The sequence below is a fragment of the Primulina eburnea genome, chromosome 7 (assembly GCF_022965805.1).
Source record: "Primulina eburnea isolate SZY01 chromosome 7, ASM2296580v1, whole genome shotgun sequence".
NCBI lineage: Eukaryota > Viridiplantae > Streptophyta > Magnoliopsida > Lamiales > Gesneriaceae > Primulina > Primulina eburnea.
The window spans coordinates 2,572,805-2,599,497 of NC_133107.1; the positions used below are offsets into that span (position 1 = coordinate 2,572,805).

At 34.1% G+C, this 26,693-nt stretch overlaps 4 protein-coding genes and 1 long non-coding RNA gene across 9 annotated transcripts; 1 reads left to right on the top strand and 4 right to left on the bottom strand.

The window, feature by feature from the left end:
- Positions 1-494: 494 nt before the first annotated feature.
- On the bottom strand, positions 495-8,831 carry LOC140836572 (probable LRR receptor-like serine/threonine-protein kinase At1g53440). The gene is made up of 24 exons (XM_073202195.1): positions 8,390-8,831; positions 7,490-7,667; positions 7,097-7,168; positions 6,952-7,020; positions 6,762-6,833; positions 6,606-6,677; positions 6,389-6,460; positions 6,082-6,153; positions 5,905-5,976; positions 5,700-5,771; positions 5,516-5,587; positions 5,276-5,347; positions 5,081-5,146; positions 4,769-4,828; positions 4,607-4,645; positions 4,463-4,512; positions 4,019-4,383; positions 3,276-3,471; positions 3,060-3,194; positions 2,813-2,931; positions 2,415-2,625; positions 2,088-2,325; positions 1,683-1,833; positions 495-1,067 (listed from the first exon to the last, which is right to left on the bottom strand). The coding sequence occupies exons 1-24, from the start codon at positions 8,508-8,510 to the stop codon at positions 657-659; spliced, it is 3,057 nt and encodes a 1,018-aa protein (XP_073058296.1). The 5' UTR covers positions 8,511-8,831; the 3' UTR covers positions 495-656.
- A 6,851-nt stretch (positions 8,832-15,682) lies between these two features.
- On the bottom strand, positions 15,683-17,168 carry LOC140835975 (B-box zinc finger protein 22-like). Its single transcript, XM_073201387.1, has 2 exons — positions 16,681-17,168; positions 15,683-16,533 (listed from the first exon to the last, which is right to left on the bottom strand). The coding sequence occupies exons 1-2, from the start codon at positions 16,861-16,863 to the stop codon at positions 16,138-16,140; spliced, it is 579 nt and encodes a 192-aa protein (XP_073057488.1). The 5' UTR covers positions 16,864-17,168; the 3' UTR covers positions 15,683-16,137.
- A 2,872-nt stretch (positions 17,169-20,040) lies between these two features.
- On the top strand, positions 20,041-22,849 carry LOC140835976 (E3 ubiquitin-protein ligase CCNB1IP1 homolog). Of its 4 annotated transcripts, none has more exons than XM_073201388.1 (8): positions 20,041-20,165; positions 20,266-20,338; positions 20,590-20,635; positions 20,780-20,810; positions 20,965-21,220; positions 21,295-21,458; positions 21,808-22,084; positions 22,569-22,849. In XM_073201388.1, the coding sequence occupies exons 1-8, from the start codon at positions 20,096-20,098 to the stop codon at positions 22,573-22,575; spliced, it is 924 nt and encodes a 307-aa protein (XP_073057489.1). In that variant the 5' UTR covers positions 20,041-20,095; the 3' UTR covers positions 22,576-22,849. The 4 variants fall into 4 exon arrangements, with proteins under 4 accessions (XP_073057489.1, XP_073057491.1, XP_073057492.1 ...); XM_073201390.1 differs by having other exon boundaries at positions 21,838-22,084; XM_073201391.1 differs by lacking the exon at positions 22,569-22,849 and having other exon boundaries at positions 21,838-22,496.
- LOC140836573 (uncharacterized) lies at positions 20,165-21,923 on the bottom strand. The gene is made up of 3 exons (XR_012119134.1): positions 21,787-21,923; positions 21,123-21,287; positions 20,165-20,369 (listed from the first exon to the last, which is right to left on the bottom strand). It is a non-coding gene; the product is annotated as an uncharacterized lncRNA (long non-coding RNA).
- A 346-nt stretch (positions 22,850-23,195) lies between the features above and the next one.
- On the bottom strand, positions 23,196-26,627 carry LOC140836574 (trifunctional UDP-glucose 4,6-dehydratase/UDP-4-keto-6-deoxy-D-glucose 3,5-epimerase/UDP-4-keto-L-rhamnose-reductase RHM1-like). 2 transcript variants are annotated; one of them, XM_073202197.1, is made up of 3 exons: positions 26,404-26,627; positions 24,141-25,728; positions 23,196-24,005 (listed from the first exon to the last, which is right to left on the bottom strand). In XM_073202197.1, exons 2-3 carry the CDS (start codon positions 25,713-25,715, stop codon positions 23,553-23,555), a joined length of 2,028 nt encoding a protein of 675 aa, XP_073058298.1. In that variant the 5' UTR covers positions 25,716-25,728; positions 26,404-26,627; the 3' UTR covers positions 23,196-23,552. The 2 variants fall into 2 exon arrangements, with proteins under 2 accessions (XP_073058298.1, XP_073058297.1); XM_073202196.1 differs by having other exon boundaries at positions 24,141-25,747; positions 26,404-26,626.
- Positions 26,628-26,693: the final 66 nt, after the last annotated feature.

Below are 26,693 nucleotides of genomic sequence, written 5' to 3' on the forward strand. Positions count from 1 at the left end.
GCTTACTATCTGCACTAACAGCGGTATTCAGAAAGGGGAGAGAAAGGAATATGGTGCAAGTATAACTCAAAGAGCTTTAAGCAATGGCAGCATCAAAAGCCTAAAATTGATATCGGAACAGAGATAATAAACACGTTTATTTAAAGTTTTTTTTTTTCAACTTTCAGGATTTTAACATTAAAATCACTTTTAGAATAGAATTTATTAGTAAATTGAATTCTTTCAGATATTAAGACAAACAAATCATAAAAATGGAACAAAAAGTACTAAGTTCGACATCCTTAAGGACAATACAATATTCACTTAAAAGAAAATGAATATAAGATCATCTCATCTTCCAACTCTTTATCTTCATCAATGTGCTCTCTGAAAAATGTTGGACCTCTTCTATTTCGTTGTTCAACAAATTTAGCAAAATAGTGACAAAGTTTAAAGACGTGTTGCATTTTTTTACATGAGTTTTCCGTAAAATGACTTAGAATAAATCGTGGTAATATATTAGTAATCAATATTACAATTACAACTTGATAAGAAATTAATGTCGTATGATGTCAAATACAACACAAGTAACATGACATGAAAAAATGGAAAGATTTAACTTACATGACCCATAATTTGCAGCGCCAACCAAACCATTGAAAGAAAAAATACACATTTCAAATATCAGAAATAAGTTTGGCAGAAGAATGATCCTTGCTATCATGATCTAAACTATAAAGTGAGTTTGTGGAATCAGTCCATGGCCCATCCATCGAAACACCTCTCTGTTCTCTACCATCCACAGATATAGTTGACGCCCTCGTCTGGCTATCCTGTGACAATACCTCTAAAGCTTTGAATCTGACATCTGAATCCATTTGTCCACGCTTCACCAATGGAGCTTGAACCGGGATTTGGCCTTCGAGCATGCTCACCACGGAGGACATGGTTGGTCTCAGAGTTGGAGAAGGGTTGGCACACAAAAGTGCCAAGTTTAACATCCTCAACGCTTCTTCTTTGGAGTAGTTTGATTCGAGACTTGGGTCCACTAGTTCTAAGAGATTTCCTTGCTCTTGTTGGACATAAGCCTGACATTTGAACAAATAGATACTTATGTAAGAGAGAAATAAAAGGATTGTTGTTCATTTGAACTTTGAAGGTGATCTTGCATTATTGATGTAGAACGATACAAGTCTTTGACCAGCGCGTTAAAAAGTTTTTCAAATGTCATATTATCGGATGCTTAACTAATACCCGACCATGTATAAGATGAACAGAACCACTAACTCTTATTCATTCATCTACCGGTAAAGGTGACCTAGTGGCTAGTCTCCTTAACATGTAATTGTGTTACTTTTCTTACTTAATGGTGCAGAACCTATAAGAAACTCAGCATCTGAAAAACAAATTGTATTTATCAAAGAAGGAGAGAATTCCCAACAATTATAATTGAAGATGATACCATGTAAAAACAAAAGAATAGAAATATTGTCATTGCAACTAAGGGTTGAGCTTTTCTATCGGTTCCGATACCAATTATGAAATAAAGATTTGTGGCATTATTAGAAGCTACAGTTTATAGTAATTTTAAAAATCAGACCTATATTTCTATAGTTGGTACTAATACCTACAAGATCAATTGTACTCCATACATAGTTTCAGCTAACTTAGAACAAGAAATCGAGTAAATGAACGAATCTTACCCAATCGAGAAGGAACACAAACTCCTCTTTTGGCCTGTAATTAGTGTTACTCTTGCCACTGACAATTTCTAGTGCAACTATCCCAAAACTGTAGACGTCTGCTTTGTCTGTCAAATAGCCTCTCATTGCATACTCAGGAGCCATGTAACCTCTGAAAACACAACAAAAAAAAGTAACAACTCTTCATCTTATACAAAGATCATTAGAAATCTTGACTTCAAGTTTTCAAGTCATACGATCCAATGGCATGGCCAATTTTTCTTCCAAAGATTCAAGAGAATCCCAGTTTTCCTCATGATTTGAAAGCTCACATTTTACATACAAGAGGTAACACCACCCACAAAAACTGATGCATAACTTTACAGAATCATAAATCAAGAAAAGAATGAAGGGAAAATGACATACACTGTTCCAGCAATTCTTGTGCTAATATGTGTGTTCTCTTCTTCATCAAGCTTAGCCAAACCAAAGTCGGATATCTTAGCATTCAGATCCTTATCCAGAAGAACATTTGTAGCCTTAATATCTCTATGGACGATTTTCAACCTTGATTCTTCGTGAAGATATGCTAGACCTCTAGCTATTCCTATGCATATCCTTTGTCTAGTGGGCCAGTTCAGGTTTAATAGTTGCTTCTCACTACCTAAACGAGGAAGCCAGGAGTAATAAGCCCAGCATGAGAAAAATTGTGGCAGATTTTAGAAAGGTCAAGGGATAGGGAAGCATATTTACCAAAAAGTGCTCGAGCAAGACAGTTGTTTTCGAGGTACTCATATATTAGTAGCAGTTGGTTTCCTTCTATGCAGCACCCAAAGAGCCTGACAAGGTTGGGGTGTTGAAGAGCAGAAATCATTCCTATTTCATTCACAAACTCCCGGTTTCCTTGCTTAGACTTGGAGGAGAGCTGCTTAACTGCGATAACCGTACCATCGGAAAATACACCCTAAAATAGAGAGAATGATTTCATAAAAACTTACATGCCATATTGCCAGAAAATGAAATAGGAAAATAAGCTTCAGGCTTTACCATAATCCTATGTTCCATAACTTTTTAAATAAACTTCAGGAATAAATAGAGCTTGGTTTGGATTAAAAGGGAGTGAGAGAAGGTAGAAGTTTATGCCAACATACCTTGTAGACAGGACCAAATCCTCCTTCGCCTATCTTGTTAGCATTATCAAAGTTGTTTGTAGCAGCTTTTATCTGTCTGAGAGAAAAATATCCCGTCTGTAGATCGAGTGCTTTAAGTTCTGTACCGAGAAGATTATAGTATATTTAGTCAGTCACCAAAGTCTAAGTTTCTTTCACAGCTGATTAAACAAAGAACGATTGAACCAAGTCGAAGTAGGATAAATTCACAGAAGCTGGAAAATTTTACCCTTTTCTCGAGCATCTTTTCCTTCGAAGCACCCTTTCTTCCAGAGAACAAATAAAACCAACAACACAACTGCACAAGAGGAAATGACAATCCCAGCAATAGCTCCCACTGAGAGCCCTGTACTGACATCAAAATCTGCAAAAAAAGGTGTCTTGTCATGAGGCAGTCGACAAGAATGCCAATTTGGGAAGAAAATGATTGTGGGTAATATCTTACTTGGTGTCACTGCGATTGCAGATACTAAGGGCCCGTATACACCTCTGTCGGGAATGGCAGTGGTTCCCTTCCCAGTCCAGTACAAGTGGATCTCTAGAGTGCTACCGTTAACAAGGGCATTAAAATCCTGGTATATTCCTTTTCTAACACCCTTAGCTTCTTTTGCAATATCAAAGTCCGTCAAAACCACATTCCCCTGCCAAGGAATTCCAATTAATATTGAATGCTAATCAAATATCAATATATCTATTCCAGATAAAGTGCTCAAATTGTCGTCTATACTAATTATTCATGCTGTGCACATTGTAGGTCAAGTAACAAGAGAAGGAATAAATTATAACATCAAGTGTCTGCCATTATACCAAAAACTACAGCTCATGGTAATACTACAAGTGCCACATTTCTACCGATGTGTCATGCAGGCAAACACACAGGGTACACCGGATCAATCGATGCTACCCGACAACAACCTTCATTTGAATGATTGTGCTTACCTTGCGACTGATTGAGATTGAATGCATAACTTTGGCTTTGTAGTAATTTTAGGATTGAGCAATTACAATTTTACCGAAACATATAACTAACGGTAACTATATGACAAAAATTTGTTAACCTTACAGCCACCCAAACATCACATTTCTGTTGCTATGTGATATAATTAGCACAGTGGGGAAAGTTGATACTATAAATCAAAAAATGTAAAGAAGAATCATATGCCAAGTATCCTTCATGGATCCACTTACTTGGATAGCTACATCAAATACCCTTCTTCCGAGGCTCTTAAATGTGTTGTCATCAGAATACATTATTTCAGCAAAATGAAGACGCACTTTGTAGCTACCTTGGCGCAAGCAAAGTCCATAAAATTTGAGTGAAGAAGGTGAAAGACGAGCAGTCTGGTAAATTTCGGCATCTTTTGTTGCCATGGAAGAATAACTTGCTGCAATAAAACTAGCACGATCATTATTCATGAACGTCCCTGTGCTGCTATAAGCCCATCTGTCATTGGATTCAAAATGTGAAGGGCCATTAGGGCTCGTGTTCTCGTCATATTCATTGCCTTGATAGCTGGTCCTTCCTCCTCCACAATTTATGAACAATGAATGACCTGCTGGTTTAGAAAAGGATGATTACGCATGTTTATAGCCACATATTAATCAAAGATCTCAAGTAGAAGAAGTCGTTACGATTGGCATTTCTAGAGCAGGGGAGATCCGGTTTCAAACACCAAGATATTCTGTCAACATAAGAAGTGCCAGAGATAAGGAGGATTTAAACTATAAATCTAAACTAAAAAAATAAAACTCTTGAAGGAGGATACAAGAACTCACGTTTCGCTAGCTGAAGTCGAATGACTGGCAGCTAAGTTCCTGTGAGAGTGCAAGCATATTGAAGTAAAGATTCAAAAATGGATTAATGTAAAGAAATTTCACACTATTTGTATCATCAATATCGTATCTCATAAAAAAAAGCATCTACAGAGAGAAACTTACACATTGTTGAACTGGCAGCCACTTGATCGTGCTTGTGTGAAATTGTTGTATGATACATCCCTGCAACAAGTTACATTGGTCATAAATCCATCGTGTTAGTTCCTTTTTTCTTTCTTTATATTACTCGAGGTGTAAAAGCAAATGTGTAGACATAAAGATCTAAAAAGCACTGCATGATAAATATAACTCAAGAGATCGCCCGACTCAGTTAAAAAGGGAGCGGGAGAGCAAGAATAAATTCATGGTAAGAAGTAATGTCACACTAGCATCAAATTTAATAATATGATAGTCAAAGCAGGAATAAATGCTTACATATTCTGTTTGCTGTCCAAAATCCAACTATGTATCTCTCCATTCAGCGAGTTATGACCCAAAAACCTATGAACAGAACATAAAATATTAATTTGTTGATGAAACTATCATTGGAGTTTTTAACATAGTCTATCAAGAAAAGAGATTCAAGAGAAACATCCACGCTGATCCATATTTAATGAACAGGATACTTACAGGTTAACCAGTTTACTTAGCCTCCCGAGTCCATTCGGTACTTGACCATTTAACAAGTTGAAAGTCAGGTCTCTACAACGAAATAAACCGAATATAAGCCTAGTAAAGAATCTCCAGAAAAAGAAGGCAAACATAACAAAATAATCTTATTTGAAAAACAATAAAGAGTACACGCTGCTTCATTTCGACAAGCTCTTGTGCCAGTTCCACATGGAAACACAAGAGAGAGATGTGACTTACAATGTTTTTAGATTACTCAAGTCTGCCAAGTATTCTGGAATAGGACCAGTAATTGAGCAATTTCTTAATATCCTGCATCAAGTGATTTTATAACATTACTACATCCACAGATGATTCTCTCTAAATGGGCATAGGACATTACATTTCCTGAAAAAAGAGAGAAAAAAAAGAATAAGATACTTACAATTCCGACATGGATTGCATGTCTTGCAAATTGGGGAAAGTCATGCTCATTCCCTTGAGATCAGTTATCCTCCTGACAAAGGAATAACAATAGCAGAAACTTATATGAGCACCGATGAGCTAATAAATTTGACGTCCCTTCATTTGGTTGAAAAATTACATGAAATCGTACAGGTTTTTGGTAATTAATGATTATTATAACTTACAGCTCCGTCAAGTTTTTCAATTGAGAAATTGTAGCAGGTATAGGACCCTCCATTCCCGTACCTTGCAAATCTCTACAACAATTAAATTAGAATTGTAATAAAGATATTATTAACACGTGTTACTGTCCATGGTAATGAAGGAAGAATGACAATCACTGATATAACTAAGATACTCACAGTCTAATAAGTTTGGTCCAGTTTCCTATAAAATCAGGTATCTTTCCAGATAAACTGCTCCCATCGATCCTACTGAAAACCATGTAATGAAAAGTTTCAGATACACGTATAGGTTTCGAAGAAAAGTTTGGTGCAATCCTAGCTCAGGTCTTGATGACTCTCATGGAAAAACAGAAATCTAAAATTTGAGGCTAGTAAAAGACGAAGCATGTATTCTTATGGTTTCTGGCCAATGAACCGTGTAGCTCAATGCCTCATAGCCAATTCTTGTGGCTGAATCCAGTGCACTCCAAAAATCATCACTTACAAATTTGTCAAGTTCCTCAGATTTCCATATGTTTCCGGTATAGTCCCCGTGAAGTTGTTTGCAGAAAACAAGCTGCAATATAAATTTTCGACATAAGAGACCGGTTTATATTCAAAACAAGCGTAGGATTCAAGAAAGATGCAAAAAGAATAAAAAGCAGACCCAAGGCTAGACGGTTTAAATTACAAAGTCGATCTTAATTATGACACATTCTTACATTCTCTTCAAATTGATTAAACTTCCAAGGTTTGTGGGAAGATTTCCTCCGAGCAGATTATCCTCCAAAACCCTGGAGAAGAGGTAACAATGTGCAATCAAATACAAATCTATACTTCTACGTTTAAACTACCACATCATACTATTCATAACTTACAGGTCTTCAAGTGAGGTGATGTTCCCAATTTCCTCCGGAATTGAACCACTTATACGGTTTCCAAGAATCGACCTATAATTATAGAAAGATGTGTATAGCCAATAGGTATCGTGCAATCTACTATCTAGGCTATAGCTTCCACTATTTCTTTTGTTTTCCTTCTCTGCGAGGAGGAGAAGATGTAACTTACAGAGTAGTTAAACGAAGTTGCCCAAAACTAGCCGGAATTGTTCCATTGATGTAATTTCGAGTGAGATCTCTGGAACGATAAAGAAGTGAGACTTCATTCACAATGCATTTGCATTACAGCAGCTGAAATAGAAGTTTCTCCTTACATTTCTCGGAGATAAGTTAGATTTGCAAATTCCACAGGTAATGTTCCGGTCAAGTTGAGACCCTTCAACTGGCTGTAAGTGCAAAACAAAGATTTGGATTTGAAATCAAATAATGAGAAATTCACATAAGGATTCCACAACTTAAAACATGAGTCAGGTATGCATGCTACACAATTATCCAACATATCAAAGATTATAATCATATATATTCATGGCTTTGATTGAACAAACATACAGACTGCAAACCTTGAGCTCTAGAATGCCGAGTCAATTTAAGAAAACATTCACTCGCTTATGGACTCAAATTACTTCTTAACTGATCATAAAGCTGACCCATTATCTGATCCGTTGTAACATAAACGAATGTCGGTCAGTATGAAATCTAAAGCTTACATGTTAGTGACATGGCATGTAGTGTTACTGTCGAAAGAACAGTCACATGCCACACCGCTGTATATGTTCGCAGGCACATATGTCACGTTAAATCCATGGCTAGCCTCAGTACAAGAGCTTCGACTGACATTCCAGTACGTGTTGTGTAGTTTTGAAGATATTGTTTGAAGAATTTGCACTGTAAATAACAGAGTTAATCACAAAGTTACGAGCTAATTGATGAGCATGTCAAACAGAACTCATTTGTAAAAGCATACTTTCGCATGAATTTACAAGAGGAACTCGGGAAATTATCATCCAATGAAATGGCATCTCGGAGATCACAAAAAGAGGCCCAAACCGGATTCATGACAAGAATTAGAAAAATTCACAAGCATCCCACAAAGTAATTGATGTATCAATAATTCATCGAGGATCTTATTCTTTACTGACACAACCTGCATTTTTACGATAAAAGCAAGAAATTTCCACTTTATACTCTGTAATTTGCTCTTGGCTTCGGTGAGTCTAAACGTTTCATGAAACCAATAATTTTACGAGAAAATAATCCCTTATTTTCTATAATTTCTGTGTGATTACAATCATTTAATTCATCCTTACGATGCTATGAAATTCAGAAAACCAAGAAACGCCTTTGTTATCATATAAACTAGCTGTGGATGTACGTACACCAATCATATATTGCTAAGAATTAACTGTTTACACGTACTTATCAATCCTATACACAGTCTCCTAAAACAAACAGCACGCAAGAATAAAAACTACAAATTTCGTGAATGAGGAAAGTCCAAAAAATCCATTAACACCAGGTTTCGTCCGTCAGGAACAGTTCTTAGACTGTAAAGTTAAATGAACAACTTCGCTAAAAAAGGATTTTTGTTAGCATTTTAAACAGCGTACCTTCATCTTCAGGCAGAAGTTGAGCAACAGATGTCAAAGCAAACGATGCACAAAAACTGACGAAAAAGATTCTCAACAAATCTGCCTTCTTACAGACACTTTTCCTAAGAAAAATACCCATCAAAAAGTATTGAATGGGATAAATTCACACTAGAAATCCCGTCTCCCGACAACCGTAAACTGCCTTTTATATGTATGTATACGTGTAAAATCCTGCTTCTGTATGTGCTTTCTAATTATATGCAAGCAAACCTGCATCAAAATGAGTTAGAATAATGAGGTAATAGGTAGTTAAAATTGATGGCTGGCGGGAGAATAGAATATTGAAGCAGTTGTAAAGTCGAGAAGAAGATGGTGCGAAGGAAAGAGTTTGAAGGGGTCAAAATTCAAGGTAGATGGCCTCAAAAAGCAATCATTAAAATATCTTGTCGGGGGATGGATACTTAGCGGGATTATTCGTTATACGTCGATTTAGTTCCTAAAATTGACTGAAACAATTCGAACACTTAAATCTCACGTGTTTTTATTATTTTATCAAAGTGTTAATTTTATGGGATAATAAAAACGTCAACTTTTAAATTATGATGAGCACGAACACGACAGACTACGTATATAATAACTATTAAAAATTTGAACTTTATATTTTGTTTATTAGTTCATAAGCTGCAGAGTTTGACAATCCATATACTTCTGTTTCATATTATATATTAATAAAAAAAAAGATAAAAATTTGTGTGAGACGGTCTCACGGGTTTTATCTTGTGAGACAAATATCTTATTTAGGTCATAAGAAAAAAATATTACTTTTTATTTTAAGAATACTTTTTATTGTAAATATCGATAAAATTGACTCGTCTCAAAAAAAAAAAAATTAATAGAGATACTCATGAAAAAATATGTTACAGAGCCAATTCAAGGAGGCGTATTTGAAAAAAAATGGACAGATGATATTTTGTTTAATTCTAATCTGAACCACTCGTTTTTGTCGATATTTCTTCTTATCCAGTTTTTGAATTTCTCTGGCCGGCTGTTTCTTCCTTTTTTTTTTCCCTTTATTATTGTCTTTTTTAGGGAAGCTTTTTCGTTTTTAAAGCGCCCATTGAATGGTGTTTGTTCCACTAAATAATCTTTTAATGAATGCTTTATTATAGAAAAAAGTATCGCACAATAAAAAAAAATTATAATAATTACTTTATATAACATAATATCGTACAATAAATTTTTTTATAAATAATTGCTTAACATTCCTAAATGAGAAATTATATTTTTTATAGTATATATATATATATATATATGTTTGTTTCAGTACTCTATTGTATCAAATTTCAGTTTTAGTATCTTGTTTTTTGTCATTTGACATTATTGATGTCACATCAACGTTACGTCGGGAAAAAAATACTAAAATTAAAAAAAAAAAAAACAAAGAGTCTACGTTGAAAAAAGCGTTAAATCGACAAAAAAAAACAAATATGAATGTGAACGAAATCTGGTAACATAAATGATTAAAATCACACAATCAAATAAACAATATCAAAAATTAAAATTTCTCTGCTAAAATAAAATATGAATTCACATACTTTTTAATGTGTGATTTGAACTTTGATTTTAATACAGAGAAAACAACAATCCGACCGTACGATTAATAAAAATATATAAAATTTATTCTCTTATCCAGTCTTTCGTAACTTCGTAATGCACCTAGCTATTAATTATTTATTGATAAATTCCTCAATTCAATTTAGGAGTTGGATACGAGCTATGACACGACGTATTCAAATTAATATGAAATTAATTTGACAATATAAATATTTGAAATTCGTACATATGATCAAAGGGATGCTTATAATTATAAATTTGATATCGATCCATATTATATTTTTTTTATTGAGAAATATCCAAATTAGTGTTTTTATCTTGAATAGATGTATTGTGAGACAGTCTCACGAATCTTTATCTGTCAGATCGGTCAATCATATCGATATTGACAATAAAAAATAATACTCTTAGCATAAAAATATATTTTTTCATAGATAATCCAAATAATATATATGTCTCACAAATGATCCGTGAAATCATCTCACGCAAATTTGTGTTTTTTTATTTTCCTACTTTGGAGGAAAACTCGAGAGAGTAACATTTCCAATCAACCCCTTAAGCATAATACGTATACTTTTTTGTTTATTATAATAATAATTATTATTATTGTTATTATTATTATTTGTGTAATACGTAAACTTGATATATACTTAGAGACTATAACATTTTTATCATTGGAAATATTGTTAAAAAATACAAGGGCAAAAAAAAAAAATATATATATATATATATATATTTAAAAAAAAATGAAGTCTAATTTTATATTTCTCGTCATAACGGTTCTATTTTTTATTTTTATCTTTTTTATGCATATGTGTGAACTGCCATACTAATTGTGATATATATATATATATTTATATATATATATATATATATTGATGATATGATAGCTCGTAATCGCTATTCAGACAAATTACAGTATTGGACAAGTTTTATGCGATAAGTTCGGCCCGAGAAACTGTTGGTAGTTATTAAATTTAATAAGTGAAAATTTATTAAAATTATTAATATAAGAAATATATTCAAATTTTAAATATTACTATATAAAAAATATTTATATTATTTGATATATCATTTAAATGAGGACAACATTCTTCTATAGTTGAATTGACTTCTTTATCTTGGTTGAGTGAAATTATTACTTATAAAAATTAAGAAATCATATGCAATTACTTTGTCTATCAAAATTTAAAACAACAAACTTTTTTCCAAAGATCAATTTTTGTCGTTTATTAGATGAATAATTTTTATTAATTTTTTTAAATTATTTTCAGAAGACGATAAAAATTATTTATATTGACATTTTAATTAAAATATAATAATAATAGTAACAACAAGAACAACAAAAATAATTTATGGACATTAAATGTATCAAATTTCACGTCGACAATTTTTTAAAAAGTTATAAAACATAATATTATATAAAAAATTATATATTTTTTAATATGATAGAGAGTGATGAGCTAAATATATAAAAGTAATGCAAAACTCAAAATCATAACTGAAATTAAATAAAATAATATAACAAGTGTAGATATTTTAATGTAATTTATAGTTTCAAGAGACATTAAATTCAAATTTGAATTTTTTTTAAAAAAATTAAATACTTCACATTACATATTTAATTTTATTTATTTTTAAATATTTAAAACAATAAGTGAATAAATTAATATTAATAAATATTTCTTTTAATGGTAATTTTTTGCCAAAAAACTTTGTTTTTATATATATGGATAAAAGACATAAAAATTTAAAATAATTCGATGGATGTAATTAATATCTTATTGTACGATGACGCGGTTCTTTGACTTCTTGTCCAATCAATTTAAAATACAAGGAAACCATCAAAATTAATTCTCAATTAATCCACGCAAGCGGATTCATGTTCAAGTTCTCTATCCCAAATGGAAACCCATAAAATTATGAAGTAAGTTTCATGAATATATATGTACGAGATAGATTGATGGATATCTGAAAAATATGTCGAATATCGCCTTCATCTATATTTATAATTAAAAGCAATAATTTTTATGAGTCGAGTTATATCAGATATATGTTTCACAAAATTAATTCGTGAAACGTTATCATCAGAATTTTTATGATATAATGCAATTGAATTATCAAAAGGAAAAAATATATAATTTTTAACATTAATGTGGTTTTGATTTGCGACTTTATTGGGAAAATAACTCTCAAAACATCGTTTTTTATATTCACGGGAAATTTAGGGTCCGCTCTCAGCAAGTGTCACTAGTGCAGACGCAGGGTTTTGAAATTGTCCTGAGCCTGAAATCACGAAAAAGACCGTTAAAGGGGGTCAGGAGGGTGTCCTGGCGTAGCTCCTCTGACGCTCAAGTCAGTGACTGAGGAAATGTGAGAGGAGCAGCTAAGAGTGCTGTTGAAAACAATATAATGAATTGAATGCCTGAGTTATACACCCGAACCTGATATTTATAAGAGAATACATGAGCCCGTAATGAACCTGTCTTCCATTTGGACTAAGGATAGACCATGGATAATAATGGGGTATCAGTTTTCTTTAAAAAAAAATTCAAAACCTTTTAATTTGTTTTCTTTTATAAAAAAATCTGGATAATTGTTACTTAAATAGAAAGACGTCCGAAATCACACGGAAGTGACAACTGCGCCATCGAGTTTGACCGCATGCACGGACGTACGGCATCAATAATTGGTTTAAATAAAAAAATTCCCATTGGAAATATTTAGGCCATCTCCAACCCAACACCATGTTGGTGCAATACTCCATCATGGTGTGAGTTTTTCTTCTCCAACCCAACACCATTTCCTACTCTATTTTGGTGGTGTGCTACAGTATTGCACCAAATTTGGTGCAATACTGTAGCAATAGCGTTAATTCTTTTTTTTTTTTGATTTTTTTATGTGATTAATTAGCAATTATTACATTCAATTAAGTATTAAGCTTAAGTATTTAAAATAATAATATTAAATACTAAAAAATTTAACGTAATTCAAAAAACATTATTTAATTAAATTTTTTTAATTCATGTATATTTATAATGAATTTCGATATATACATTATTTTAGATATTAATGATATTTTAATTATTGTGTTTAAAATATTTTGTGAAATAAATTATTTGTTGTGAATAAAATAATAGGGAATATTCTGAGAATATTCTTTTTGATGTAGAGTTTAGAGTTGATGGGTTGGAGATGAGTTTTAGATTTAGTGTAAGAATTACACTATTTTAAAGTTAGTGTGACACTAAGATAGTGTAATGGGTTGGAGATGGCCTTAGGCAGATCAATCATTGAATTTTATTAAGTTTCGGGGCATGATAATAGCAGAATATATTAAAATCGTAATAAAATTTTAAGTGTAAACTGATTTTAAAATTCAAGCCAATATATTTGGCTAGTTCATATAAATCATATTATCCATTTGTTGTAATTTGAATTAATTTTTATTGCACAACTATAATAAACAAAACTATATATAATTATAATGATTTAACTATAATTTGATTTAAAATAAGTTAAATTTTAAAAAAAAATTTAAAGTAAGCCATATGATAATATATAACATAAACAAAACATTGTCCGTTATACAACGAAAATATATCAATAATATAAAATTAGTGAGACTTGATATGGTAAGAACATGTTTGATAGTTATGATGAAATTGGTGAGATAAAGTTGAAAACATCGTTTAATGTTGACGTCAATAACTTCGATGATGAAAATGATGTTGAAATCTGATTTTTTTTTTATTTAATTTAATAATTTCATATTTAAAAAAATTAAAACATAATTAAAAAAGTTCAATTACCCAAAATTAAATTTCAATTAATAAATTAAATTAAACATAATTTAAAAAAAGACACGCAAATAAAAAATGACAAATAATTAAATGTGACAAAATATGAACTAAATAAATTAATACTTGAACAGTTTACGAATGATTTTTTCTTTCATCTCCGAATAATATCCCTTATGTTTGGATCAAATTAGCTAGTGATATATAATTTCTTCTAATTCGTTTATTCCTTAAAACATAATCATATTCAATAAATTATGAAATGAAAAGAGACCACCCAGCCATTTATTTGAATAAAGTTGGATTTATTATCTTTTTTTTTTTTTTTTTTGTAGAAGGGACAATGATCAAATCGGTAATCTATCTTGCATAGTAAATACTGGATCTATATGGAGTGAAATACTGGGAGTGCCCTACGCCTACATTGCTTCCAAACAAACTCATGAGGAATATACCTTCATCCCGTCGATCTATATGATCGAGTTTACAAAACCATGGACGCAACAGCAAAAGAAATGTAAACGCAAACCAAAGCACAAATCCAAACCAAAATCAACCATTTGCGGGGAAAAGTGGAGGCTAAGGATAACAAGAGGCTTCTTCAACATCAAGAACTATCTTTATATCAATATTCCTATGAGCTAGCGTATAACTATTCAAATACAAGATCATGGTAGGTGTAACTGCAATATCCGATTGAGTGTCAAAAATGGTGCCTCCGCTTCGAGCCAGCAACACGTGATCCATGATATTGGTAGCCATTATCCAAGGGTGAGGAGCGAATGTCGGGTACAAAGACGGACGAGTCAAATGGATCCTGGCACATCTGAGGACAGTGTAGTCCGGACGCTGTTGGTGGGGAAGGAATCTGAGGTACTGCCCAAAGTGTTCCGGGCACTTGTCCGATATACTCATCATCCTCAAATTCTCCGTCAGCAACTTCTAAGTTCGGAGATCTATCTGAATCTCCGAGTCTCCCATTATCCACCTGACAGACGGTTTAATTATACAAGAAAGATCAAGTTTAGAGCAAACTAAAAACTCTCCAAATGTAACTCACATCCAAAAGACTTATAATGAAAGATGGTGCAACTTCATTTGCGGCCCGCGCTTGTAAAAGAGATGGCAACGACATCACAAAAAGCCAGTGCAAACAATTATATATATTGAACTAAGCACAAGTGAAATTCCTTCCAACTCGAAAAAACCACGAGCCAACAACTTTTAAAGTTTGACGGGGCAATATCGATGTTCTCACAGGTTTGAATAATATATCACGCCATTACTTATGCATAATCACTAATTAAATCAAATGCGTTATTATTTAAGCTAATTGAGCTTCTAATATCTAATATAATTCAGTGTATACCTATATTCCAGGAGAATTTATCAATAACTTGACTATAGTTTCTTAATATGACATTCGCGATGATGCTACGTTTGATACATATATATATACTGCTGCAGGATTGGTGTTTCATCTGAATACAAATCAGAGGCTTTAATAAAATAACAAAAATGGTACTAACGCAATTAGATTTCTCAACCTAACGCAATATAGAAACTTATAAAACAGTTTTAAAAAATAACAAAATATGAGCAAATGATCATTAGAGTGGAAAAATTGTTAAACTTGTGCTGCATCATCAGTTTTAGCAGCCATTTCATTCAATTTTAAATAAGTTTGCAAGTAAAGCTTGTAAGATGAGGACAGGTCGCCGATCAGATTTCAAGAACCAGACACATCAAGAAACCTTGATAAGTTATCGTAGTTTTACAGATTGATTAAAAATAGACCAAAAATTAATTTAATACACCAAACATGTGAGTCGTAAGTATAGAAAATAAAGGGAAACTATCACTAATATTGAAGGTGGCAAGATTGTTTGGGAAACTAAAACAATCCCAAAACCTACCTAGAATAAATGCTGATGAATCAACTACACTAGTTCTCTAACCTCAAGCCTAACCTTTCTGTCAAACTAGTGCACCCAATAAATGAGAAAACAAAAAAGCGATATTGTGTCGATTTAACATTGAGTTACCATTGAAAAACTAGATTTCCATACTCTTGTGTATATAATAACCAATGCTTCACTCAAAATGATAATACCAAGACCAATGATGAGGTAGAAATCATCAACATGGAACAAACAGAAACATGATCTCCATTCTCTGTGATTCAAAGGCATGGACACATGCTCAGTCGACAATGAATTTTGACGATGAGGGGCAGCTGAAGCTGGACAACAAAATTGCTATAAATTTTTTTTTAAAATGTTGAATATCATATTTTTGGAGGGGGCCAGTGGCCCTTCTTCGCCCTCCTGCAGGCGTGTGTACGACTCGAGATCATACCTTAGATGAACCACTATCCATGAGATTTTGATTCTGATTGAAGTCACCAAGTCCAATAAATTCATCCAACTGCCAAGGCGAAATGCTTTCAGTTGCAGAACCTCCAGGAAAAGGAGGCTTTGAAGATGAAGCGTCCCTGCCCACGCTATCTTGGACCGGTATGGTTCTCTTGGGAAGAGAAAATTCTAAATCAGATACTTTCTCGTGTGATTTAGTTTTAACAAAAGAGGGTAATGGATCATGTTCAATAGCTTCAATGACTACTTTAACTCCAGTAAGTAAAAATCTCTGATGTTTTGATACGAAGGAATTCACTGTGTGTGTGGCAAGATCACATTTTCTGCAAAATAAAGCTCGGTCCTCTAGGCAAAAGAAATAGCCGATCGTTTCCTGCACGACATAAAAAGCAAAAGCATCGAGACCTACTCATACAGGAAAATTAAAATCTAACGTATGTATATCTCGAACTGAAGTACGAACAAAATTTGATTATTACATGGTACCAAATACAGGGTAAGAAACAAAGTACGAACAAACCTGGCAAATGTCACACTTGGGCATCTGGGTCGGTGAGCTAGAAAGTAGAACCCTCTGGTGCTTATTAACAAGCTTGTTTGCTGTGTGCACTTTCTCATCGCAAGCCCAACACAGCGCAGCATCATCTGCGCAGCAGAAAACGGCCGCCTCCGCTGCCTCGCACACGCTACACTGTATCTTCATCCTACCTTCGGCTCAGTTCACCAATCTTAACACCTAAAAAATTACTATACCCACAAAACTCGACTCCGAAACTTCAAGAAGCAAACAAGAGAATCCGATGATCCATGCGAACAACTTTATTCATAGGGAAGCAGAGGAGGTGGTATGAGCTTGTAACGAAAGACAGAAAGCATGCGGAGATTCAAGGGAGTTCAAGAATGCGCCATATTGATTCTAGGGTCTTATCTTGAAGTAATTACTACGATTGTTAAGGCGGTTACACGGCGGTATGGGGAGGGAAGCGAGGCGTCACGCGGGTGGGTGGTGGTAGCGCCTGGGATGGGATATCTTCACCGCGAAGAACTGTGCTCTATTTATATATACCAGTGTCTTAATATTATTATATTAATATTTGAATAATATCATAATTTAAAATAGAATATTGAAATTTTTAAAAAAAATGATAATATGTAAGACAATTTTTAGAGCAAAAACATAGTTTTTTTTTTTTCCGAATGAGGAAGATTTTTTGTATACAGTTATAGATATACATCTGATTTGACGTTTTTCTTAAAATTTTGACTTCTTTTCTTGACCAATTTAAACAAAAATTTGTGTGAAATGGTCTTACGGGTCGTATTTTGTAAAACGAATATTTTATTTGAGTCATCTATTAAAAGTATTACTTTTTGTGCTAAAAGTATTATTTTTACTGTGAATATCTATATGTATGATTGATCTGTCTTAAAGATAAAATTCGTGAGATCGTTTCACAAGAGACCTACTCAACAATTTGTTATTAAAATTTTGATTGTACGTGACTATTCGGTCGGATACCCATTAAGAATTATGCATACAATTTGGGTTTTGGTAATAAGGCGAACTTCTTTTATTTTTAGAATACATATTGATATATGCATAAGCCAAATATTCATTTTCACATAGAATCCATAAAATCCAACGAATTAAAAAATATTTTCTTAGTATTTGGTTACAAAAGTTTTTTTAAAAAGACACTTAAAAAATGTTTTTTCAGAAATTGCAATTTTTGGTTTTTGGTTTCTGCTTCTATTTAAAATAAAATAAAACAATTTTTAATATTTATATAAATATAAAAATGTTCCTAATGAACTTATTTAAAATAGTGTTTACAAATGATTTATAGATTTTTCCTTTACAAATTTTCAATAATAGTTTTTTTTTAAACTTTTACATATACTATTTAATTATTTTTTAAGGTACAAGTTTATATCCAAACTTACATCTAGAGTAGTTCTTTTTATATATAATTTCTTCATTTTATCACCTTTCAAATGAAATACACTCTTATATAAAAATGATTGTAAACAATATTTGCAAAATCTTTGATTTTATTGGGAGAATTTTGAGAGAAGTTTCGGAGAAATATATTGAAATAATGTTTTCTAAAAAAGAACATATGTTTTATTTATTTAATTTGAAATATAAACTATAAATGTCAAAACACATTAAAAAATTTCCACAAAAACACTTTAAAATTGCATATTTCGGATCAAAACATTATGTTTGTTTAGATAATTATGAAAAATTTAATTAACATTAATTTATATCAGAAGATGAGAAAATATTAAAATATTTATTTTAATAAATACGTAATAAATTGGATTTTTATTTGGATAAAATTCTGAATTTGCATGGCGTCCAGTAGACAACCGGGGCTCCGAGATTCTGACAGTCGGGTCTATTAAAACGATCTCCTACGTACTTTCCCGCCATTATACTACCAAAAACACAAAGCTCGATGATCGATACAAACTTGCGAAGAATAAATCAAATAAACCCCGTCCAACGCTACTTTTCGTATAATTTTTGGGAAAATTTAGGTTCAACTCGTTCTTCGTATTCCACTTCTTCAATTGATGCGCTTGGAATTAACCTTTTTTCTGGATAGAAGGAGATTTTCAGGTACGAAACTTGTTTTCAACTTTAATATTATTGATATTCTGGAATATTGGGAATAGCATTGAATTAGTTCGTTGTTGGCTATATTTTCTTTTTTCAAAAAAAAAATTTGGAGTTTTGGCTGAACACTTGCGTGACAAATTTCGAAATTGGAGTTCTTGTGATTTTTCTGTTATTGTTTGAGAATTAAGATAAGAAGAATTATTCAGCTTCTAGATTATCCGTGGCTTTGTATCATCTGAAGAAACCGTATGAAATTTCACCTAACTCAGCTCAGTTCAACTTAATCTCTTGATTTTGTAATTTTTAAGCTCTGGTTTCTGATTCTGTTCATTAGATCTCGGTGATCGGGAATATGCGGTCCGGAAGCTTATTTAAATATCGTTATTGAAATGAAAAATTCAATTGTTGTAAACATGGTTTGTATAAGTAGTTTGAATGTAGCTCTACTGATGATACGGTGTTCCTTCGTCTAACTGTAGAAATTGATGATTTATCACCAGTTCACCAGAATGGCCTATTAAGAATGGAACTTGGACCTAACTCAACCCCAAAAGCTAGCTCAAGGGGGGAGGATTGTCCAAGTCCATATATGTAACTCCCAGGTTATTTATCCAACCGATGTGGGACACTAACACACCCCCTCACGCCCAGGAATGAACATTATGGGCCCAGAATGGCCATACTATAAATACAAAATCGTTCGAGAGGATCAGTACGATGGTCTTGTTTTGCTTGAGATAGTTGATAATCAACTTTATCTTTGAAAACCATTTAGATTGATTAATGGAAAGCAAATCAGAAGTGATAATCAGTCTAGTAATAACTATTGTGAGGTTTCCTCCACCTGCACTTGATATACAACATATCATTGACATAGTTCATATTCGTAGTAGAGTTCCAAATGGATTACTTAAACATTTGGAGTGATGGAGGACCCAATGTCTAGTAGTAACTGTTTATTATATAAGATAAGGGATAGTGGAAATTTGAAGATACAATTTTTTTAGTCATTTTATAATGGTGTGCGCCACTTGGAGAGCTAAAATGCAGTTGGTCAGTGACTCACTGGGATGGATTTTGTGGGTTCATATTAGTAATTTCTGATTGGACCCTGATTAGGTTAGAAACTAAGGCATAAATCTTACCCTGCTTTTCGAGGCATATGTACATTTTTGGATTTTTGGTTGAAAAATGTTAAGCGTGATGTGGTAGCATCTCAAGAACTATAAAAAAATGGCATGTTTTTTTGTCAGACTACAAAATTTCAACGCATTGCCAAGTGAATGTTAATATTGTTGCTTGAGGCAAAATGAGGTGCAATTCTTGCTGGAGAGAATTGGAAGGACGAGCAATTACCACCACCTGTGGTCACCTTTTATGTATCCAAATTCTTGAAAAATATTCAGTATCAATTGCTATAATTCCTGGAAAATCTTGATGACTGGTGAATCTATAAGATTTCCTTAATAACCTCAAAAGGCCCTGAAGACGCCAATAAGATTCTCAGCAGTGATGGTGCCTGCCCCGTATGTGATCAAGTGCTCTCCAAAAGGTGTGTTGAAAATTCTTATATGGTTTATCACCTGCCCATTAATTATCAAAGAACTTCTGAGATAGACTTCATGAATAGTGAGAAAGTATGAAACACAATTTTTTTAGGAAATGGCATGTATCGCAATCGTCCTGGTACAAATTGCAGTGTTTTTCTCTCTTATGTGATTGATTCATTTCAAGAATAAATAGTAGTAGTTTGATTCACAATTAAGATCTAACATGCTTTTGACATGTCATTTTGCTTGTCAGTCTTATGAAGCCTGTGGATATCAGTCCTAACGATGAATGGGTAAATGTAAGATATGGCTCTCAAACAACTACGTTATCCCTCTTCTTAACTTACTTTCCATGCCTCTCAACTTAGCTTCTCATTTCAGATTCTGTAACATCTAAAGTTTCATCATTATCCTCTTAAATGATATTCTACTTTCTCCTGCAGATGGTCATGGCTGGAATATCCCCTCAAATATGTATCCTCAACAATGTGATTCATATAAACAACTCTAAATTTATGACTACTAGGTTATTTTGTTTTCCATGTGAAAATTATGCAATAGCCTTTATTTTTATGCTCAATTTCTCAAAACTACATATTAGACCTGTTATTTTCCTGAACTCTCCCAGTAATGAAGAGCGCATATAGAAGTGTAATGTTTTATATTGGACAAAGGGACTTGGAGATGCAATTTAAGATGAACAAAGTAGTTGCTCAATGCCGCCAGAAATGTGAGACAATGCAAGAGAAGTTCACAGAGAAACTGGAACAGATACACAGTGCATACCAAAAAATGACCAAAAGGTGCCAAATGATGGAGCAAGAGATGGAGAACTTGTCCAAAGATAAGCAGGAGCTTCAAGAAAAATTTTCAGAGAAATGCAGGTTGACTCCTATCTTGGTTCCTCTTAGTTATTCTCTCATACTGTACATTGTTGTGCTGACTCGAACACTGCCAGGCAGAAGAGAAAACTCGATGAAATGTATGATCAAGCAAGAAGTGAAATCGAGTCCATAAAGAGATCAGCAATTCAGCCTGCAAACCATTACTTCTCTAGACCAGGGCCTGATTTATTCTCAAATCAGGCTGCTAGGATGGATAACAGAGATACCATCATGAAAGGTAATATATTAACTTTAACTCATCCTCAATTGCTGACAATTCAGTTGAGCTTGAAAATTACTGTATTTCACGAAGTGCATTTGATCCAAACTAATAAGAAAGTTGAGTTTGACGTCATTAAAATTTAGAAATTTGTTTTTTTTTTCCATTTGCCTGGACGATTAGCTTTTCACTCCTCCATGCCTGTTTGCTTATCATCCATAAAGGTTTATATATAATCACATATTGTTTTTGAGAAAATTTTGAATCTATACTACAATGATGGTAGCTCATGTAGGTGATAGTGTGACAGTTACATCGATGAATGTCATATTCTTTCAAAATATACCAGTTGACTTATCTATTGCAGACTGGTCGATTTTCACTCCTGACACTCCAGGGCCAAGGGAGGACATGTGGGCAGGGAGACAGAACAGTTCTGGTTCTACATTTGACATCTCTGGTGGCTCACCTGCAAAACAGACGGGGGTTCCAATCGATACAGGAAACAGAATGTCGAGTGCTCACCATTCTTTTGGCATTGGGAGTGGAACTGGAGCCAGCAATCCCTCGATGACTCTAAGAAATCTTGTACTTTCGCCGCTAAAACGACCACAGCTCTCTCGCAGCCGACCTCAATTATTCACGTAAGACCCTATGTATTACACTGCTTAAAGGAAAAATAGCATTTTTGGGTCTTGGAAGCTAGAATTTTGGTCCAATATTTGCGCTATTTTTAGTTCAAGATTTGATCCTTGAAAAGAGAAATGTGTACATGGTTCCTGATTTCTCTAAAGTTTTAAATCGAGTATTCTCTCTGATTGTTGGTTTTGTTCAAATCTATTTATAACTTTGAGATCGGAGCATCATAAAGATTTTTACTGTCACATGTGAAGACCTGAGTGGAATTTTGCTAAAGAATTAAAGTTTAAATTGGTAAATGATAGTCTAATTCGGATATAATTGGTTTTAATCCATTTGAATGTGTGCCAAGTCGTGGATTCGGACTCAATTTTCTAAATTGAAAATAATCCAAAATTGACAAAACTTGCAAATTACTAAAATGGTAATAGTTTGCTTTGTATCATCATTTCTTTGTCTTGGATTATCAGAAAATTCCTTCTTTTCCAGGCTGTAGATTGGAGAGATCTGCCGTTCCAGTCCCAAGTAGTAAGGTCCCGCCTTATACTCCTCTATGTTTAACCTGTCAGAGAAAAATGCACATAAAATTTTCCGGTCGTGGATTAGTTGTTTCTCTCTTGTTTCTTACTATTTTACAGCTACTGTTACTTTACCTTGTCTGCATGAATTCACTCATTTTCATTCGAGAATGTTCTTCTAGTGCTGAATGAATCGATAATTTTAAGGAGGGATTGATAAACTGAACATGAGGGATGATGCATACGTTTATATTGAGCAAAGTTTATTGTTGACTGGATTGCCTGCTTTTATGTTTTATTGGGCAGCTGCAACATAAGCTATAACCATTAAAAATTTGTTGAGAACACGCCTAATCAGTTTGCGGTTTACATTCTACACTTCATCGTATAAAATATATGTTGCGTATGAGTCTTAAAAATTTAGGTATCCACGAGAATTAGGCACATCCTTTGGGAGGATTTAGCAGCTGATTAATTGCCCCCAAGAATACGTTTCTCATTTTTATGTATACCTAGAAAAATGCAAAATTTACCCCGTCGAAAATAAGTTAAATAACAACCCCGTGGAGTTGACCAAAGTTGCAATATATAAATGGAATTAAGTTCAAATATATTCATTTCACAATATCCAAAAGTTACAACCCAACGGACTGGTATAAGACAAGCATGAACCACACAAGCCGGTGGATGCTTAGTTCAGATCTTCGGTTCTTATTGGTGTCCATCTCCTACTTATACATGTAGGTTAGTAATACGTATCCTTAATTAAACTTAAGATAATGTCTGATGGAAGTAAAATTAATACATGAGGCAGAATTCCTCACCATTACAGATTCTAAGAAGTTTAAAAGAGACCCAAGAAATAAGCTGAAGCTGGAAACTTTGACTAATACAGAAATGATAAGCCGTCAACAAAACAAAATCACGGAATCAAACCACGGGTTAACAGATTAATTCACTCAGCTGGAGTTTTCCTGTTCGGCTCAAAAACGGTCTTGATAAGCGACTCCTTAATCGACAACAACTCCGGAAACTCTTTCTTCAACTTGGAGGCATCCATCTCGTTGTTACTTCTAGGAGCAACTATGACCTTGGCTTGCTCTTCCAGTGTGAAGTTGGTCCACTTAAATTCAGGATCAATGTATTTCTTGTACATCTCCAAAATTTCATTGTGGCTAACGACGCCAGGATTTGTGAAGTTCCATATGCCTCTAAGATTTCGTTTTGCCATTTCGATTGAAATCGGAAGAAGCTCATCCAAGATTGTCATACTGTTGGGAATGTTAACGACCTTATTGTAACGGGAAATCTTAGTGATGAAATTGCGTGGGTTGTTCAGGTCTGCAGATATCGGCATCCGAACTCTGAGCGTGCAGACATTGTCATATTCTTTCAAGAGCTCCTCCACCTGATTAGTATACATAGGGAAAAAATTAGCAGCCATATTGATGCATGTTGCTTGCTTTTTGTCAATATTTAACTAATAAATACATGCACATCATAATTCGATCAAGATATTCGAAGGGAGAAGGCAGAAAAGTACCATGGCCTTAGTCTTTGAATAGAAGGAACCAATGAAGTTGGGCGTGTCTTCCTCCTTAAACCCAATGCCAGAACCTTCAGGGTGAGAATCATTGTATTCAAATATACACCCTGTGGCAAAATTCATCATCAATAGACCATGCTCTCTGCATAAATCCGCCAAGTTCAGAGTACCAGCAACATTGGTACGGATTGTTTCAGTTTTGTGAGTTTCACACCAATCAACATTGGGTCGTCCAGTTACGCCAGCAGCATTAAAAACGTGTGTTGGCTTCACAGCAAGGATGTCTGCCAAAAGCTGTGTGCGATCCTGCAGACGCCCTTTCCCATATTCATATGGAATACCCTGTTTTTCACACAATTTTCCAAGCAACCCACCAATCCACCCCGTCCTACCATAGATCAAAAATTTGAGGGATGGTTTTTGTGGTGAAGGGCTGCTTTTGGAAGCTGGCACCAACATATTCACCTGGTTAAAATTTTCAGCAAACTCGGATTTTCCAGATTCGTAATTCTCAGCTTCGCTGAAATGCCTTTCTATTCCACCAGTCATCATCAGCATTCTAGGATGAGGAAGGAGGGCACCAGACACATCACCCCACCAATCAGGATTGCTAGTGTACCACTCCATGGTCTTTTTTAAACCATCTTCCCATTTGGTCCTTTCAAACCAACCCAAATTCTTCAGCTTCTGGTCATCAAGGAAGTATCTCTGATCATTAAATGGCCTATTTTCCACAAACTGAATACTCTTGTCTGGATCCATGTTAAATAGATTGCATACATCTCTGGCAACATCAGTGACTCTTCTCTCCTTCTTAGTTCCTATATTGTAGACATGACCAACTTCACCTTTGTGAAGAATGACTTCAAATGCCTCGGCAACATCCTCACAGTAAAGATAACTTCGCACATTTGAACCATCACCATGAATTGGGAGAGTTTTACCCTTCATGGCTAGAAGTATAAACTTGGGGATCAACTTTTCCGGAAACTGATTCGGACCATAAACGTTGTTCCCACGAGTGGTAATCACGGGCAAGCCGTAAGACCTACCGTAAGCCATAACAAGCATTTCAGCCCCAGCTTTTGTTGCTGAGTATGGGTTTGTTGGCAGGAGTTGTGAGGCCTCGTGATTTCCAACAACGGCATCTTCATCAGTCTCCCCGTACACCTCATCTGTGCTAACATGGATGAACCTCCTGATCTGTTTAGTAACTTTGCATGCCTCCAATAGAACATGGGTACCATAAATGTTGTTTTTGGTGAACTCGAAACTGTTGCCAAAAGAATTATCAACATGGGTCTGGGCTGCAAAGTGCATTATAGTATCAATGTTCTCGGCAACGAGAAGGTAGTTGACAAGGTCGGCACTCCCAATGTCACCCTTGACAAACTTGAAGTTGGGAGATGATTTGGAGGGAAGAAGATTTTTGAGATTGGAACAGTAGTCAAGTTTGTCGAGGACAACGATCTTGTACTCTGGGTAGTTTCGGATAAGCCTATTGGCCACATGAGATGCAATGAATCCAGCGGCCCCAGTAATTAGGATATTCTTGGGCGTGAACGTCGACATTGTAGCTTGATATCTGCTAGGGAGCAGATGCTCTGTTTAAAAACAATCATCATTAACTTAAAAGCTAAAAATTCAGCTTATTTCCACAACACAATTATAGAAACAGTGAAATAAAGCAAAAGTATTTTCCTTTTTTATGGTTGATTCCAGTGAATATACTACATTTAAACACGGACCAAGAATTTAAGAGAGAACCAGTACTTCACTACTTAAGCAATATCGTGCCCTTCGAATTTATTTTTAATAACATCATCTCCTGATAATCCCAAATCGAACATAACTGCAGGACAAAACTTATACTTTGCTCTAGAATCGAATTATTAAACAAAAAATCTCACGATGGAACATGTACACCAAGCAAGAAAATCATTTAGAAGAAAAAAAGAAAGGCAAGGCTCGAGCATAAGGCCTGGCCAACAATTCAATTAAAAGCGCGAACGCATTCAAAGCTTTGCCATCGATCCCATTTATTCATCTTCCACGAACCTACACGTACAAACACTACGTCGCACGTACACAAACCAAACGGCAACAGCAACAGAGATTCGCACAGTTATCACACACACATACACGCGCACGCACAGATCTGGATGGACCGCAGCAATGACATTATACCATCAATAATCACATATCCAAAAAATTCACACAGATCTAGCATAAAAACAATGAGATCCTCGAATTAACTCACATTTTTTTCTTCAATTATCAGGATCGGGATCCACCAATGCAGCTCCAAATATATAAATGAAGATCGAGAATAATTCGATAATGAAAAAAAGAGAGGAAGGAATTTGGAGAGAAGGGCAAATAATCGATGAAACAAGAAAGAAAGAGAGGTAAGTGAGGAGACTAGGAGAGTCCGCATCGCGCTTCTGTATTTATACTGCACAAACACGCGTCCTCCATTTCGTTACATGAAAAATTCAGCTCAAAAACTAACGTGAGTTCTCGTCACATGTAAACTGCGTGATTATAATT